This window comes from Ursus americanus, chromosome 8, assembly GCF_024610735.1.
Source record: "Ursus americanus isolate L20-20 chromosome 8, mUrsAme1.1.p, whole genome shotgun sequence".
Lineage (NCBI taxonomy): Eukaryota > Metazoa > Chordata > Mammalia > Carnivora > Ursidae > Ursus > Ursus americanus.
Genome location: NC_142134.1, coordinates 83,564,399 through 83,581,351, shown reverse-complemented (window position 1 = coordinate 83,581,351; position 16,953 = coordinate 83,564,399). Strand labels below are relative to the sequence as shown.

The 16,953-nt window shown below is 51.9% G+C and overlaps 1 protein-coding gene across 1 annotated transcript; it reads right to left on the bottom strand.

Annotated features, from left to right (window-relative positions):
* Nucleotides 1-10,361: 10,361 nt before the first annotated feature.
* Nucleotides 10,362-12,053, bottom strand: TMEM271 (transmembrane protein 271). Its single transcript, XM_045774837.2, has one exon. It carries the CDS (start codon nucleotides 12,045-12,047, stop codon nucleotides 10,917-10,919), a length of 1,131 nt encoding a protein of 376 aa, XP_045630793.1. The 5' UTR covers nucleotides 12,048-12,053; the 3' UTR covers nucleotides 10,362-10,916.
* Nucleotides 12,054-16,953: the final 4,900 nt, after the last annotated feature.

Below are 16,953 nucleotides of genomic sequence, written 5' to 3'. Positions count from 1 at the left end.
TTATTTGTAGTGTTGGATTTAGAGCTGTGACTTCTCTATTTCACTTTTTGTCACTGTCATTTATTTATTTCTTGCCTTTAGATTAATTTAATACCTTTTAGTATTATATTTTATTTTCACCATTGTCTTTTATTTAAAAAAATGACTGACATTATCTTTTAGAATAATTTTAGATATACAGAAAAATTCTTTGGGAAGTTCAGAGAGTTCTCATATTACAGTTCCCCCACACATAGTTTCTTCTAATAACATCTTGATTTAGTGAGGTACACTTGTTAAAATTGGTGAGCCAATGTTGATACATTATTATTAGCTAAAGTCTATAGTTTACATTAGGGTTCATTCTTTGTCTTGAATATTTTATTAATTCTGATAAAGTGTAATGACATGTATCCACCATTATATTATTATATAGAATAATTTTACTGCCCTAAAAAATCCCCCGTGCTCCATAGATTCATCCCTCCCTCCCCCAAAACCCTTGGAAACCACTGATCTTTGTTCTTTTCCAGAATGTCATACAGTTGGAATCGTACTGTATATATGTAGCCTTTTTTTAAACATTTTATTTACCTATTAGATAGAGAGCACGAGCAGAGGGGAGGGGCAGAGAGAAGAAGGAGAAGAAGGCTGTCCACTGAGCAGGGAACCCCATGCAGGAATCAATTCCAGGACCCTGGGATCATGACCTGAGCTGGAGGCAGACACTTAACCGACTGAGCCACGCAGGTGCCCTGTATGTAGCGTTTTCAGACAGACTGCCTTCTTCACTTAGCAATATGCATTTAGTTTCTCTGTATCTTCTCATGGTTTAGCTCATTTCTTTTTTTTTAATAAAGATGATCCATGTGCCAGGAGGATAAGATGACTGCCCATCTGTTTGCCTGGCCCTGTCTTGGTTTGTCTTATTCATTCATTCATTCATTCATTCATTCATTTTTTAGAGAGAGGGACAGAGGAGAGGCAGAGGGAGAGGGAGAATCTTAAGCAGACTCCACACCCAGCGCAGAGCCCAATGTGGGGACTCCATCTCACAACCCTGAGATCATGACCTGAGCTGAAATCAAGAGTCAGATGCTTAACTGACTGAGCCACGCAGAAGCCCCTAGTTCATTTCTTTTCAGTACTAATGAATATTCCATTGTCTGGAAGTATGACAGTTTATTTATCCGTTCACCTATTGAAAGAGCTCGTGGTTGCTTCCAGGTTTTGGCAATTATGAATAAAGCTGCTATAAACATCTGTGATTGACCAGTGTCACTTAACAAGAATTCAGCCCCACTTCCTGCCCATGAAGATCTTGGGACATGGTGTGCAGCTACATGCGGGAATCTAAGAGGAGCAAGGGGAGATCCCCAATATTGACTTACAGAGACCCACAGAGTCCACGTCAGGAGGGGAGAGGGACTTGAGAAGGGGGGCCTATATGAAAAGAAAGCCTGGATTACTTGCCATGTTTGAACACATGGAGATAATGCTTTCACTTTTGTCAAAAGTTGGGGATGGCTTGGCCACAGGTTCATGGAAAACATCAGTCAGTTGTTAATTTCAAGGAAAACAAGAAAGACTGCCGTCATGGAACACTGTACACTTCCCCTGGGGACAACGTCTCTGAGCTTAATAAAGTAGAATACTAACTTGGCAAAAGAAGAAAAAAAAAAAGCCTAAACTCTACTGGCGGTGTGGGGAGAAAATGTTGTGTGCCGAGTTGGGGTGTAAGTTCAGTAGTAAGAAATCAGTAATCATGCCCAAAATTGAAATAATTAGTAAAATTTTAGTGTAAATCATTGTTTTCTATAAATACAGAGGCATGTTACCAAAGAGAGTGGTTGCTCATGGGGGTGGAAATATCGAGTAGGAGGGCAAAAAAACAGTACAGCTGACTGAAACTAGATGCGCTATTAGCTTGATCTAAAATTGAAATATATATATGAGTGTAATTGACCACAATAACAGATTAATCCAGAAAAAAAAATGACCGTGATGATGAGAAAGACTGTGATGGAAGTCAGTACCCTTTATACAAAAACAAAACAATGACAGCAACAAAAAACCTCTTAGCAAGCTACAAATAGAAGAAAACAACCTTAATGTACTTAAAAGTATCTGCCAAGATCCCAGGTGAGGCCCATCCTTAGTGACTTCAGTCCTGTCATCCCCACCGCTACTCAAGTTTGTGTGGGAGATCTCAGAAAGAACACTTGGGCCAGAAAACATGGAGAGGGCTTGGAGAGCAAGAAGCAAAACCATCGGTAGTCACAGATGATATTGGAAATAGACAAGTTTTGGAACTGAGAAGAGATGTTCGCAGTGTTGCTGGAAGCAAGATCGGCACGCCAGGTCAGCAATTGTCTTTAAGCCAAACAAGTAGAAAATGTAGTTTTCAAACAGACAGCATTGGCAATAACCACAAAACTTGAAATGCATCTCATGGAAACTCTGACAAAAGTCATGCAAGGTATTTACAGAGAAAAATACCAAACTTTAGTATCAGATGCAAAGGAAGAGTCAAATAAGCGAAGAGATCTAGTCAAAGGTGGGATGACAGGTTCACGATTGTTGGGGTGGCGTTGCACCCAAATTAACATCCAGACCCAACACAGTTTTGGTCCACACCCTGGCAAGGCTCTGCATGCCTCCTGACCGTCTCCTCTGTGGAAAAGTCCCAGAACAACACAGAAGACACTGAACAAGCAGATACAGACACCTCCCCAGCAATAGTGGAAATGCAAGTGAGAACAGTGAGATACCATTTCCCAACGAACAGGAAGACAAAGTGAGGGGGTGCTGAGGGAGGGGGCCAGTGCGTTTACCACTGGGGCCCCTGTAACCCTAGGAGCCCCTGTCTCCACAGTGCACGGTGCAGAGCACCCACATGTCCCACCATCACACCCGGGTGTGGGACCCACAGAAACAACAGGACAGGGAAAGGGTTCTTGTTGCTGCGTGGATTATGAAAGTGAAAAGGGAAGTAATCCAAGAGTGTCTCGGTAGGAGACTGCTAAGGAACCTGTGGTTTACCTACACAACGGAGCACAACACGTCAGAGGAAACACGCCAGAGGTACAGGGAGCACCACGAATCAGTTTCAAAAACGTAACGCAGAATGAAAACAGCGTATTGCATGAAGATTAAATATAATACAATACCATTATGTCGAGTGTAAAAACATGCAAAACCAGGGCTGTATAATGGTGCATGGACACACACTTCTGTGGTGGAAGCACAAAAATATCCCCGGGAAGGATCCATAACCAAGCTGAGATGAAGGGCAGCCCGAAGTTAGGAGGAGGAAGCTCTGGCTGCCCCGGTAATACTTCATAGATTGAAAAATAAAAGAGAGGGGCGCCTGGGTGGCTCCGTGGGTGAAGTGTCTGCCTTGGGCTCAGGTCATGATCCCAGGGTTCTGGGATCGAGTCCCACATTGGGCTCCCTGCTCAGCGAGGAGCCTGCTTCTCCCTCCGCCTGCCGCTCTCCCCCTGCTCGCTCACTCTGTCTTTGACAAATAAAGAAAATCTTAGAATAAATAAATAAATAAAAGAGAAATGTGGGAAATAACATTTTAACCTATTAAAAAAAATTCTAAGATTTTATTTATTTATTTGACAGAGAAAGAGAGACCACCAGTGAGAGAGGGAACACAAGCAGGGGGAGTGGGAGAGGGAGAAGAAGGCTCATAGCGGAGGAGCCTGATGTGGGGCTCGATCCCAGAACGCCGGGATCACACCCTGAGCTGAAGGCAGACACTTAACGACTGCGCCACCCAGGCGCCCCTAAACTATTAAAATCTTAAAATTTGGGGGTTTTGTTTTGATGGCAATGCAAAGTGAATCCAAATGGTGGATACGTGTGTGTTATTTCTATGCAATACTTCATGTTTAACATTTTCCCTAACCAAAATAAAAGAAGCGTGTAAGAGAAGAGGCTATTCTAAGACCAGCGGGCAGTCACTCTCCACATGCAGCTGTTGAGCATTCGAAATGCAGCTGGTCCAAACTAAGATGTGCTCTATGTGTAAAATACAACCAGATTTCCGGACTTAGTGTGGAAAAAAAAAAAAAGAATGTAAAATCTCTTTACCCTCTAGTTCTCCCAAGACTGAGCACACGCACTTCAATCAGGGCGAGTGGCAGGTTAGGGAGTGTGGGGTGCCCTCTGGAATTCGGCATCTGGCCCAGTTGACGGTTGTTTAATGAAACACCGAATAAGCTGAGTTAGGAGAATGCTGGGTTGGAGAGCTTGGAGATGGGTGTGTGCAGGGCATGTGGACAGGGTTCCGCAGAAGGTGAGGGCGGCTGGAACAGGGCAGGGGTCCCAGGCACCAGGAAAGACTGAGTTCAGAAGGCAGCTCCCACACTGGCTCCATCCTGGGCAGAAGTGAGTTCCCGAAGTCTCAGTTTTCCCACCTGTAAAGTCATTGTTTCCAGGATTAAAGGGGCAGAGAACCTAAAGCACCTGGCCCATGCCACGTGCTCCAGACAAGTTAGCCATTAATCAGGTGATGCCGTGCCACTGACAAAGATGACGGTGTGTACTCCAGCTTCCCTCAGAATCCCAGGGGCTGGCCTGCAGGCTTCAGAAACCCTTGTTGGATGGGCAAGTGAGGATGAGGCCTCTGGCAGCTGATAGGGCCTTCTTTCCCCAGCCTCAGGAATGGATGGGGTTGGGGGAGAGGTGAGGGAGGCCAGTGAGCTCATGGCTGGGGATGGCTTCACAGTGCAGAACTGAAGTAATGCATTTAGGGAAAATAACCCAAGTTACACAGAAAATGCAAGAGGGACTCTCATGGACATGCCCACTGGGACAAGTGTAGGAATGCAGAGCAGACACTGTCCTGCAGGTGAATTCAAGGGAGGTCCCAGAAAATGTGATGTCCCAGCTGAGCCAGGACAAGGGGTCACAGGGTCAGGGGGACGGGGAAGGGCGTTCTCACAGAACAAGAACCCGTGAACCAAGGCTGGAGGTGAGAGAGTAGGCAGAAAGGAAGCTCATAAGATAAACAGAACAGAGGCTGACCCAAGGTCCTGCAAGTTCCCTGCGGTAGAGAGGCCTAGAGGAATCCCTGTCAGAGAGAGAAAGTCACTTTCTGTATAGCCTGGGCCCTCAAGCCTTTATCTCCCAGCTGGACTGGTAGCCGCCCCCACCTCCCTGGCACTGAGGCCACTCCTGCCCCAACCCTGCATGGAGAGCAGAATGACATATGCCTGTCTGGATTTGCAAAATAATGCAGTTATTGTGGCTGTTATCTCAAAATATTTGCAAATAAACCACATATAACTTATTTTCAGAAAGCTTTTCTCTTGGGCAATTAATTTAATATTTCAGCTTTTTTAGACTATTCATCAGGATGATCTGTTCAGGTCCTTAAATACCCATGGTCTGATGAGGGCTCCAACAGCTTCATTCTCGCACAGCGTGTCCTGGGCAAGGAGTGCTGGTCCTCTGAGGTCCTCAGCAGATAGCCCCGCACAGAAAGGCATAAATGTTTCCTGCAGGAGAAAATGAGCAAACCATAAACCCCAACTGAGCTCTGCACTGAGTTCAGTGTTGTCCCCCCAAAAGTTTGGTCCACCCGGAGCATGGCCTTCTTTGCAGATCACACTGGATTAGAGTGGGACCTAAATCCAGTGAGAATGTCCTTGTAAGACACAGAGGAGGGCACACAGGGACAGACGAGAAGGCCGCATGAAGATGGAGGCAGAGATTAGAAAACCAAGGGTCACTAGCAACCCCCAGAATTCGGGAGAAAATCTGAAGTCGATTCTTCCTCGGAGCTCCCAGGAGGAACCAACCCCGCCAACACCCTGATCTCAGGCCGCAGACTGTGAGACAAACCACCCAGTTTGTGGGGCTTTGTGACGGAAGCCATGAGCCACGACTTCACGCTCCAGGGGCTTGTGGTGGTCCAGGCCCACAGCATCAGGCCCGCACCTCACTCTAGACACACACCCCCTTCCTTTCCCAATCAGCACCACAGCTCGTTCTGCCTTTCCACTGCACACCCAGAGTCCGACGTTGCCACACTGTTTATTCATAGAGCCCAACAGATAGGAGCCCCTGGTCAGGTTGTTGCCAGCCCCTGGCAGCTCACAGAGAGAGCCAAAGGGTCAGGCTGGGCCGGGTCCACACACTTTTGCTTTCCTTCAGCAAAAGGGTAGTTCTTGAAGAGTAGTTTCTGAGTAGGAGAGCATGATCTGACCCATGTTCTAGGGAAATGTTGCACCGGGAGTGGAGAAGAAGAGAAGGATCAAGCTGGTGGTTTAGGAAAAGGGTAAGGGCCACAGCAAGTACTCAAGGCCAAATCTGGGGCCTGGGTGTTGGGGAGAAAGGCAGGTGAGGTGGGTACCCCTCCAAGTGCCCTCAGCAGAACCGGGGCAGAGGTGGTGTGGGCCCGAGCAGTCTCTGTCCACCCATCTGCCTGTTCTGCACAACCCAGGTAGGTCTGGCCACACTCGGCCACGGTCTTCAGGGCCAGGACAAGACCCATGCGGAGACAAGGAGGAAAGGGTTGTTTGTGTGTTTAAAGGAATATGTTGTGCTTTACCACAGGTTTTATCGATCCCAAAGTAACAAGCCATTTTATTGACATTCTGTTGATAAATGGCAGATAAAAAGGCAAAACAGAGATCAGGGCTTCTCTAATTGAAACGCCCACGTACAAATAGATCCCCTCTAAACACGGAGATTTTAAGACAACTGTTATAAACACAGCTCTGGGAACCACCAGGCTTTCTCCTGCCACCCCAGGAAGTCCTTAGAGAATTCAGATTGGGGACACAATGATTCATGAAGACTCTTTTCCGAAGTTAATTCTTTCCTTTTTTTTTTTTTTTGGTGTTTTGTTTCTGTCAGTCACTGTATTAAAGAAATCAAGCAAATATTGGATCACGTGGAAAGTCAACCAGTTGGCGTTAGACTGCTGCCTCTGTCTCCTGTAAGAAATTGGTAAATAGGTATATAAAGTTTATACATAATTATATGCCAGGATTCACTTTTCTTAAGGTCTCTGTCATTTATTAATTTTCTTTCTTGATGAGAAAGCAGCGCTTTGGGGCAAAAATAACCTTGAGGGCACCACAGGACAGAGTGGCGGGCAGGCAGCCCTTGCTCAGAGTGGGAGCTGAGCTGAAGGTGACACCAAAGAGGTCAGCACCAACAAGCCGTGATAGGTGTCTGTGCAACACAGACCCACGTAAGCATCTAGGAGCTCAGCCTGCCCCACGCCACTGGCACCGGTGCCAGCGCAGCTCACATGTGTCTTGCTGTGCTGTGCCAGCATCCAGGTGAGGGTCCACCTCCACTCTCCTCCCCCAGCATGCAACAGAGTGTGCAGGACTCCATACAGCTCAGCACCCACCAGGAACCCTCCAAGCCATGCTCCCCATGTACAAATCCTACAACACGGCCAGGGGATGTGCCAGTCTGCAGCCAGGCCTCTCCAACTCAGACAGGTTCTACCTGGAGCCCTGGACACCCTGGACACCCCTGCTGGCCTGGCCTTCAGACACTTCTCATGAGGCAGCGTGTGTCTGTTTGCATGTATGTGTGTTCATGTGTGTGCACACACGTGTGGCCATATGCACACATGTAATGTGTGTGCACATGCATTTGTGTTTATGTGCACTGGTCTGTGCGCTCGTGTGTACGTGTGTGTGTGTGTGTGTGCATGTTCAAGGCCTCGGGACTGTGCCATGACACCGGCCAGGAGTAAAATCCGTAATCGCTGCACAAACTTCATCACAAACGCTGTCTGGCTGGTTTTTAAAATTAAATGATTGTTTAATTGAATTTCAGTCAAAAATTCAATTGTGTGGTTCAGATTTGTGTTGCCAAGGGCAGAGCACCCCTTCTGACAAAGGAAAGATACCTGAGACCCTGGGAGGGCCTGCTGACCAATCTAGGTGAACGTGCCTTGTTTGGTGGCTCGTGTGTTATCTTAAAGTATTCCCTTAAAGACAAACCACCTTCGTGTTGAAAATAATAACTTACAAACTCAGCATTAAGCCACGGAACAACACTAAATGTGTTTTGTTTCATTCTCGGACGTTGTCATCATCGTGAATTCTTTCTGGCCGCCGCTAGGCCAGCCAGGAGTTCCTTATTATTCTGAGAAGCAGAGAAGTACCCATTTTAAGAAAGTTCCAGGGACTGGCATTATTTTGTAGGGAGCATAAGGAATCAATTCTAGAAAACTAAAATTTACAAGAAGTAGAATGGACGTGCATGAGAAGTGAGTTCTGCGAGGCAGGTGCCCATCAAGGCGTGGGAGTGGTCCCAAGGAAGTCAGTCCTAATTCAAAACTTCCCCACTCATTTCCCTGAGTAGCGATCTTTGGAGCAATGTAAGTTTAGGGAGACTTGATTTTATTTCCTGTAATAAACTCTAAAAAATAAAACCCTGGTATCCCACAGCATTATATCAGCTTCTATAAAGTGGAGTTAACAATATTTGTGGAGTTAGAAACACTCCCACCTTGAAAACTCTCATCTAGTCTGTTGGTCACACAGAAGTTCACCAGGGGAGAAGCAGCTGTCGGCGCACCCCAGATGCTCCCTGCTGGCCTGGCCAGATGACCGCACAGATGGCCCGATGCTCTGGCTGGCTCCTGTGCTGGCCCCACCCACCTCACCCCCCTTCTGCCTTCTGGTGTATCCCAAGAAATGTCTGAAACTTTAGAGAGGTCACTGATTTTGACTGCAAATTTGAAAGATTCATAAGGCATATAAATTTTAAGCTGTACAAATTATGTTAAGATGGAACACTTCGAAGAACAAGAAGGATGCTGGGAGGTGTGACATCTTGTGTCCATGCTGTTTGCTCTGTTGGGATGGTCCCTGCCCAGTGGCCTTCCCACCATGTGCCCACCCATCCGAGGTACACTGGCCTAGCTACCTCCACCGTGTAAGTTCTGGGGGGTCAGCCTGGCAGCTGTCTATGAGAGCTCTGCTCCAGGAGTGGGGAGCGTCCCTGCTCAGTGGGTAGGAAACACCTGGCAATTCCGTCCTGATCTGACACAGGTAGATGGGAAAAGTATCTTAAAAGCCACTTTTGCTGCCATGTATCATATTTTCTGCATAAGCTTGATGGCCAGTGGGCTGGTGATACAAGGGCATGAGAGGGGCCACTCTGTGAGGACCAGCAGTGGGACTAGCTGGGCCATGCCCTCAACCTGCTAAATCCAGAGGCTGAATATGGGCCAATATCTGAAGAGAACTGTGGATGAGAATCGACTAAATTGGCTGTGAATCATCCTCTTTCCTCAGGTGGCATCAACATAACAAGGAGGAAGCATTGGCCTGTTGCCTCTGATCAGACCCCCACGTTACACAGTAATTGCCCAAGCATCAACATGATGGGTTTGCCACCTCCGTGGGTCAGGTGCCGAATGGGGACAGGTCTCCACTCCTCTGCATGGATGTGAGACCTCCTCTCTCCAGTAGCCTCCACTTGCAGATGGGCAGCCTGGCCAGGTCCCAGCTGGAATGCGGGCCTTGGTTGTCTAGGTATAGGGAACTCTGGCTTTGTGCAAGATACCTGGGAGCTGAGAAGTCTCATCCCAGAGCCTGGACCTGGAAACTCCACCTCCATCCCTAAATCTAGCTACATTCCCACAATTAGAAGTGAGCCCCTATACACTATAAAGATATCACACATGATTTATTTTGCTTTTCTCACCTGAAGTGTTTTGTGTGGTGCCCACCCCTGGCAGAGCACTGGGTGTGTCCCCACCTCCGTTCGCAGGAGACACACACTAGTCAGGCCAGGGTGGGGCTCTGCTCCAAGCACATTGAGAATTATCGGCATTCCTGTCTGGCACCACAATTCCAGCACATGCAGTTGAACTACCTTTTCCCCAAGACTCCAAGCCAGCCTGGCTCCCAGCCAGCCCACCAGACTGGATGGAAACACATTTTGCTGTCACCTAGAATGCATTTCATATCATGTGTGTAAGTATGCACACACATGTATATCCTAAGGGTATAAAAGTATGACCTCCACATCAATTAAGGCTATTTAAGGGGTGTATTTTAAATGAAATGCTATAATATGCAAAATTACCAGATTAATGAATTAATTAACAGGAAAATAATCTTTGCCAGAAAAACTATGACTGTGATTTTCCAAAATAGGATCGGATTGTTCATATATATTAACCAAAAATAAGCTCAGCTTTGCAGTAGAAACCCCACGGCCAGTTTCCAAAAAAAGAAATGTCTGAAAGTTAGCTTTAGAAAGAGGTTGGATGGAGTCAACCACCTAGCAGAATACAACTGTTCAAATTCAACATTTGACCAAATTCAACCATTTGCCCCAAACTGATTTGTGTGTCCACACCCCCTAACTCCAACTTGATGAATATCTCCAATAACATAGCAATTAATTTAATAAAGGAACTAACCAATTTTAAATTGCAATAAGTTTACCAAACATTGTCACTGTTTATGGAGAGCTTTACAGTAAGAAAGTATCAACAAAAGCAGGCACATCCGTGTACAAAGTGTTGCTGTTGGGTGCGTTTTCACTTCTGCCATCCCTAAAGTACCAGCTGCTCTTTCTGTCCTCTCAGCAAGGGTTCTTCCTCCCGCGAAATCACCCTCGCTCTCTGAGCTCTCTCACCCTGGACCGGACTTGCCAAAGAGAAGTGCGATGGGGGCGAGGCAACCCCAAAACATTTATTGTAAACTTTAAAATGGAATCCGGATACGAACAGACACAGAAAAGAAGAGAAACCTCCCAGACACAGAAATGATAATAGTGAAGGACCAGTCTCGCGGCGAGGAGCCCTCAGCGACGCGAGGCCAGTCCGCCCCTGAAGGTGCAACGCCACGCCAGCCCTGGTCCTCCCTCGCTGCGGTGGCCAGGCGGGGAGGCGCGCGCAGGCTCGAGCGCGGTCCGTCTGGGGTGGGCCCGGGGACTCAGCAGGCCCGGCTTGGCTCCCACGGGCTCCCCGCCTCGCAGGGCGGCCGGCAGCAGTAGGGGTAGGAGGCGTTGAGGTCGGGGTCCGAGGGCGCGTACCCCGGCAGCTCCACCGACGGGTGCCCCCCGCAGCACACCTCCACACCCGCCTCGTCGAACGCGTGGAAGACGCCCACGTTGATGTAGGAGACTGCGTGGTGCGCCGCGAAGCCCGCGCAGTCCCCCGGGGCGGCGAAGTCCGACTCCTCCGGGGACAGGATGGAAGCCTCGCTCGGCCGCGGCTGCAGCCGCCGCCCCCGCCGGCCCCGCCGGCCCCGCCGCGCCCGGGAGGCTGGCGGCTGCGCGCGGAGCCCGGGGCCGCCGCGGGGCCGCGCCAGGGCCCGGCCTCCCCTCCGCCGGCCGCGCCGGCCGCGCCGAGCCTGCGACGACCTGTAGTTCTTGACCAGCAGGAGGCTGAGCAGGCCCAGGAGGCACTCGAGCGAGTTGAAGACGGTGGAAAGCACCAGGCCACGCTGGTAGTCCTTCAGCTGGCGGCACTTGGCGGACGTGGCGCTGTCCAGGGTGCTGCGGGCGCGCGGGGCGCCGGGGGCCGGGCCGGGGGCGGCCGCCGCGGGGCCGGGGGCCGGGCCGGGGGCCGCGGCCGGCGCGCGGGGAGGCAGACAGTAGTGGGAGTACTTGCGTTCCACCAGGGACACGGTGTCGCCGTCGATCACGGCGCCCGCGAAGGCGCTGAGGACCCCGAGCATGAAGACGAGGACGCCGAGCAAGAGCAGGTTCTGGCTGTTCACTGGCCCTGAGGGCCCGGCTGCGGCCCCGGGCTCTCCCGGCGCGGCCTCTGGAGCCCCTGCCGGGGCCGCGGGGACCCCAAGCCCCGGGCCCGGCCCCGGCCCCGCGAGGGGCGCGTCCCGGGGCCCGCAGCAGAGCAGGGCGGCGCCGAGCAGCGAGAGGCCGGCGGCCAGCAGCAGCCCCGAGTAGAAGGCGCCGGCGGCCGCCCCCAGCCGGAACGGCTCCCCGCGCAGCTCCGAGCCCAGCGAGAAGCACTTGAGGCCGACGGCGGCGGCGCTGAGCGCGCAGGCGAGCAGGAGGCAGGAGGAGAGCGCGGCGCAGGCCCCGCGGACGCTCCACTTCATCCTCCGCGCCCGAGCCGGCCCGCACCCCGCGCGCCCGCCGCCGCCCGCCGCCGCCCCCGCCGCCTGCGCCTCCTCCCGGCGCCGCGCGGCCGGACCGCCGGCCTCCTCCTCATCCTCCCGCGTCCTCCCTGGCCCGCGCCGCCGCCGCCGGAGTCCGCATCCTCCGCCTCCCGCCGCCGCCGCGGCCCCGCGCCGGGAACCGATGCGGCGCGGAGGACCGCAGGGCGCGCGCGCCCCCTCCCCAGCCCGCGGCGCCCCTCCCTGGACGCTCCACTCCCCCCACCCCACCCGCGGCCCCGTGAGCCTGGCCCAGGCGCCGCCCTCCTCCGCCCCCCCAGCCCCCGCAGCCCCTAGGACGCCCCTCTGCCGCCTCCCCAAGGAGACGTGCCCCCCCTCTCGTCTCTCCGCCTTCCTCCCACTATCCTGGCCGCTTTGGGAACACCACCCCCCACCCCAGGGATCTCTGCCCTCCCCCCAGACCCCCCCAGGGGTCCACCACCCCCAGTACCTCCCACCTCTTGTGCCCCTAAGTCTGCACTTCCCCTGCGACCAGGTTCCACGCCCACCGGCCTGCCAGCGGCCTGGAAGCCTGAGGAAGTTAGCTTGGGGTTCAGGGAGGAGGGGAAGAGGGGAGCCCGGGTGCTGTCGGGGTATGAGGGAGAGCCTGGGTGCAGGAGAAGGGGAGGGGGCCAATCTGCAAGACAGGGGAGGGAGGAGGACTCAGGAAGGGAGAGCCCAGATGGGGAGGAGGTTTGGGTGGGGGGCGGCGGGAGATGGGAGCCCAGGGAAGGGGTGAGCCTGGGTGCTGGGGGGGGGGTGCGGGAGTCTGGATGCCAGGGAGGGGAGGGTGAAGGAGATTGGGTGCTGGGACCCTCCAGCGTAGCCTGGGAATCGCCGGCTCGTGTGCGTGGGGGTGGTGGGGAAGTGGGTGGAGGTGCTGCCCAGCTGGAGGTGAAGCCTCAGGGAGAACCTTGGATGGATGTCTTTTGGACTTTAGTCTAAAAAGCCCTTCTCCGGGATCATGCAGGAATTTTCCTCAGGCTCGGGTGCGTGTGAGTTAATTCATCAGAAGGCGGTTCACGGCCTGAGTGCAACGGTAGGGGGTGGGGGGCGATAAAGCGCCTCTTTCTGACCACACGAACTCAAGGTGGGTGAAGGAAGGCGTGCGTGCTGTCTGGGGCGAGGGAGATGGCCTTCCCCCAGGTCTCTCTGGGCCCTCCATCCTCTTCCTGAAAGGAGCCCTGGAATGGGACGTCTCTGGAAGGCCCTCTGAGGTCCCACGGGCCGAGTGGCTGGGCCTGCGCCGGCGGTTCCTTCCACACCATGTCCGCTGCTGCGGCAGCGAGGCCTGGGGAGCCCATGACTCACTCTGCCGGCTAACTGCAGCGTTAAATAACTTTGCGTTGCATCCAGGAGAGGCAGGCGTGGCTACAGCTAGGGAAAGAGCTGGGGGAGCTGGGCGAGCTCTGGAACACACCTCCTTTCCCACCACCTCCTTAGCGGTTCCGGCCTACGCAGACATCCCCCGAGCTCACAGCCTCATGCCCCTTCCTGCTCAGAGTGCATGTCCATTGGCGCCCAGTAAGTACGGCACAAGCCCCCAGAGGTTCCTTGTGTCAGGAGAAAGCCGCACCCACATTCGCAAGGCAGCCTGTGTGCAGGAGCCCCTCGCCCACATTACACGGAAACCATCTGCGCAGTAAATGTGATATGAAGGCCCCTCGCGCGGCTCTCTGGACATTTGCGTGGGATTGACTCGAACCGCGATAGCTCTGAGGAGAAGGAGCAGGTTTCGCTGTATTTTTAGCAGGGAGGGCAGATTTTAGAACATCAGCTGAACCTCCTCGTTCTGTCCCGCCCCTCATGCAGGATGACTTGCCAGAAAAGTGGGAATAGTGACCCTTCTTTCACATTTATGGTGTATAGGTTTTAAAAGGACAGTGTGTAAATCAGCTTGTATAATAATCGTGGCACCCACACGCGTGAGCGGAGTTGCCATGAGCTTACTTCCAATGATTATTCCTGTTTCCAGGGAGACGAGGTTTGCAGCCACCTCCGTGGAGAAGGATGGAGCAGTCTCTCCATTCCCCATGCGTGCCGCTGCAGCCGGATTGATTAGGATTTGGGGGCGGAAGTGAACTGACGTTGCCTCTTCCTCCGACAGCCCTAATCCTCAGAAGGAGGCCTGCGTAGTGGGGGGCGGGCGGTGTTGCTGTGCTGGAAGGGGCTATGAACCTCAGAGGCTTAGGATTTTTTTTTTGAGATCTGGCATCCTCTCTCCTTCAGTGCCCCCCCCACCCATCAGCCCTTGGCTAGACACTTCCATCCCCCTGACCACCTCCCTGTTCCTTAAACTCATCATGCCTCTTCCTGCCACAGGGCCTTTTCATATGCTGTTCCCACTTTCTGCTGTATGTTTCCCTTGCCACATCCTTACCTGGCTTCTGCCTTCTCATTTCTTAGATCTTAGCTTCACCTCACTAACTTTTGTTGAGTGCCTGCTGTCCTCCAAACACCGCAGAGTGCTTTGCATGGGTTTTCTTACTCAGTCCTCGCCACGAACCCTGAGTCAGGTGGCCCTGTTATTCTCACAGAGGGTTTCCATGAATAAGTCAGTGACTTGTGGAGTCAGAGCTCAAACCCAGGCTCTGCGCACAGCCTCCCTACTCCTTCACCTCCCTCTGCCCTACTAACCTCCCTCTGTGCTTCCCCTCCTTCCTGTGCCCCCCACCCCCCTGCCCCCAGACCCTGGCAGAGAGTCCCCCATAACAGGTAGAAACTCCTGCTGTCTGTCTTTCCCATCAAGTTAGTTGTTCAATGCAGGCAGGGTCCATGTCCAACTCATCCCCCCGCTCCTACCCATCAGGATTCAGTCCTGTCCTGGCTGTGTGGAAGGAGTGAATGAGCAAATGAATGAGCAGTGGTCAGCCTCTAACCTTGGGTCACTCTGCTGTGTGACAGAATGTAAACAGGTTTGGTTCTGCACACTACGAGAACAGGCCAAGCCAGCAGGCTGAAGAGGCACCCACCTCTGTGTTGAGGTAAGGGAGGGCTCTCTAGGAGGCAGCCACAAGGGAGGTGGGAGCAGGCAGCAGGGGAAGGGCAAAGAAAGACCTGAGGAGGGAGCTTGGAATTCCTGGACCTCCAGAAAAGTTGGGGGCAGAGAGCAGGCGACCTGTCATGAAGGGTCTTGAGCTGTGACAGTTTGGAATTCGTCTTGAGGACAGGGAGACCCTGGAAGGGCAGTGGATGCTGTGGTGCATGTTTTGGAGGAATGCTGCCCAGGGTTCAGCCCAAGACTGGGTTGAGGAGATGAAGGCATGTGGGGGTGGTGGGAGCATTTGGGGCACAGTTGGAAGAGTCCTACCCCATCATGGTGCTCACTGCAAGTATTATAATATCCCCGACTTGCTGCCTGGCACTCAGTAGACAGTCACCTGTCTTCTCCTCTGTCTGCAGGAAGGAGGGGCAGCAGTCTGTGGTCACTGTTATTTATTTTTTTAAGGTTTTATTTATTTATTTATTTATTTGAGAGAAGGAGCACAGGCAGGGGAAGGGGCAGAGGGAGAGTGAGACGCAGACTCCCCACTGAGCAGGGCCCTAACATGACCTGAGCTGAAGGCAGACACTTAACCGACTGAGCCACCCAGGTGCCCCTGTGGTCCCAGAGCTTCCTTTTAGGGTGACCCCGTAACCATCCCTCTCTCACAGGAAGCGCCTCTCTGCCCCTGAAGTGGCTTCTGCCACCTATAACCAGGGGTGTGAATTGAAATGACCCACACACATTTTGAAAGCTGATTCTGTTGCTTTCCTCCAACCCCTGCCAGACTCAACTGTGAAGCCCCTTCCCTCCCAGCCGTGCCGCATAGCCAGAGAGGCCCCCTGGGAGGGAGTAGCTGTGGTCCACAGTGGGGTATTTGGGGCACTCAGAGATCAGGCAGGGGACCCACTCTGGAAAGAAGCAGCACCCCAGTGAGCGATGACTTCAGACAGGGTGTTGGGGAAGGAGGAGTGATTTTAAACATCACAGAGCCCACCAGGTGCTACATACTTTCACAGGACCAGCGTAGGGTTAGGGTTATAGAACATGATTGCACCGTGTCTGCTTTCTTTCATCCAACTGGATTATCTGTTGAATTTATTCCTGTTGATTTGTGTGTCTGTAGCTCGTTCCCTTTCATTGCTGGATACTAAGCCATTATAAGAATATGCCATGATTTATTTATCCGTTTTACTGATGATTTGGTTTGATTGTTTACAGTCGGGGGTATTACGAATAAAGCTGTCGTGGACTTTCTTGTGTGTACTGACGTGCTTGGCCTGCGTTTTCTTGGATCAGGGGGAATATGTCTGCTCAGATTTTTGTGCCCTTTTTTACTGAGACACAATTTATGTGCAATTAGCAATCAGTAATATTTAAGTGTACGATTGCATGAATTTAGACAACTGTACCCAGTGCCGTCTGTCATCAGCACAGTCGTGACGCAGGCTGACCCAGCACAAAGCACCGCTGTCAGTCTGCCTCTCACTCCCACACACCTGCTCGTCTGCTCTCTGTGCTATAGTTGTAGTATAAAATTTCGTATACTTAGAATCATAAAATATATATTCTCTTATGCCTGGCTTCTTGCAATGCTTTGTTTTTGTCCATTCATTCATACTGCTGAACCGAATCCCACCAAAATTTGTTTATCCATTCACAAAATGGAGGATATTACAGTTTTTTCCACTTGGAGTTATTATGAATAAAGCTGCTATTAACATTCACATACAAGTCTTTTGTAAACATGCTTTCATTTCTCTTGGGTATACACCTAGGCGTAGGACTGCTACGTTGTAAGTTTGTATTCAACGTTATAAAAACCTGACAGACTCTTTTCCGGAGTGGCTCTGCCGCTCCACACCC

Bases quoted from the DNA above. Each gene is read 5' to 3' on its own strand.
- TMEM271 (XM_045774837.2), bottom strand. From the start codon at position 12,047: ATGAAGTGGAGCGTCCGCGGGGCCTGCGCCGCGCTCTCCTCCTGCCTC.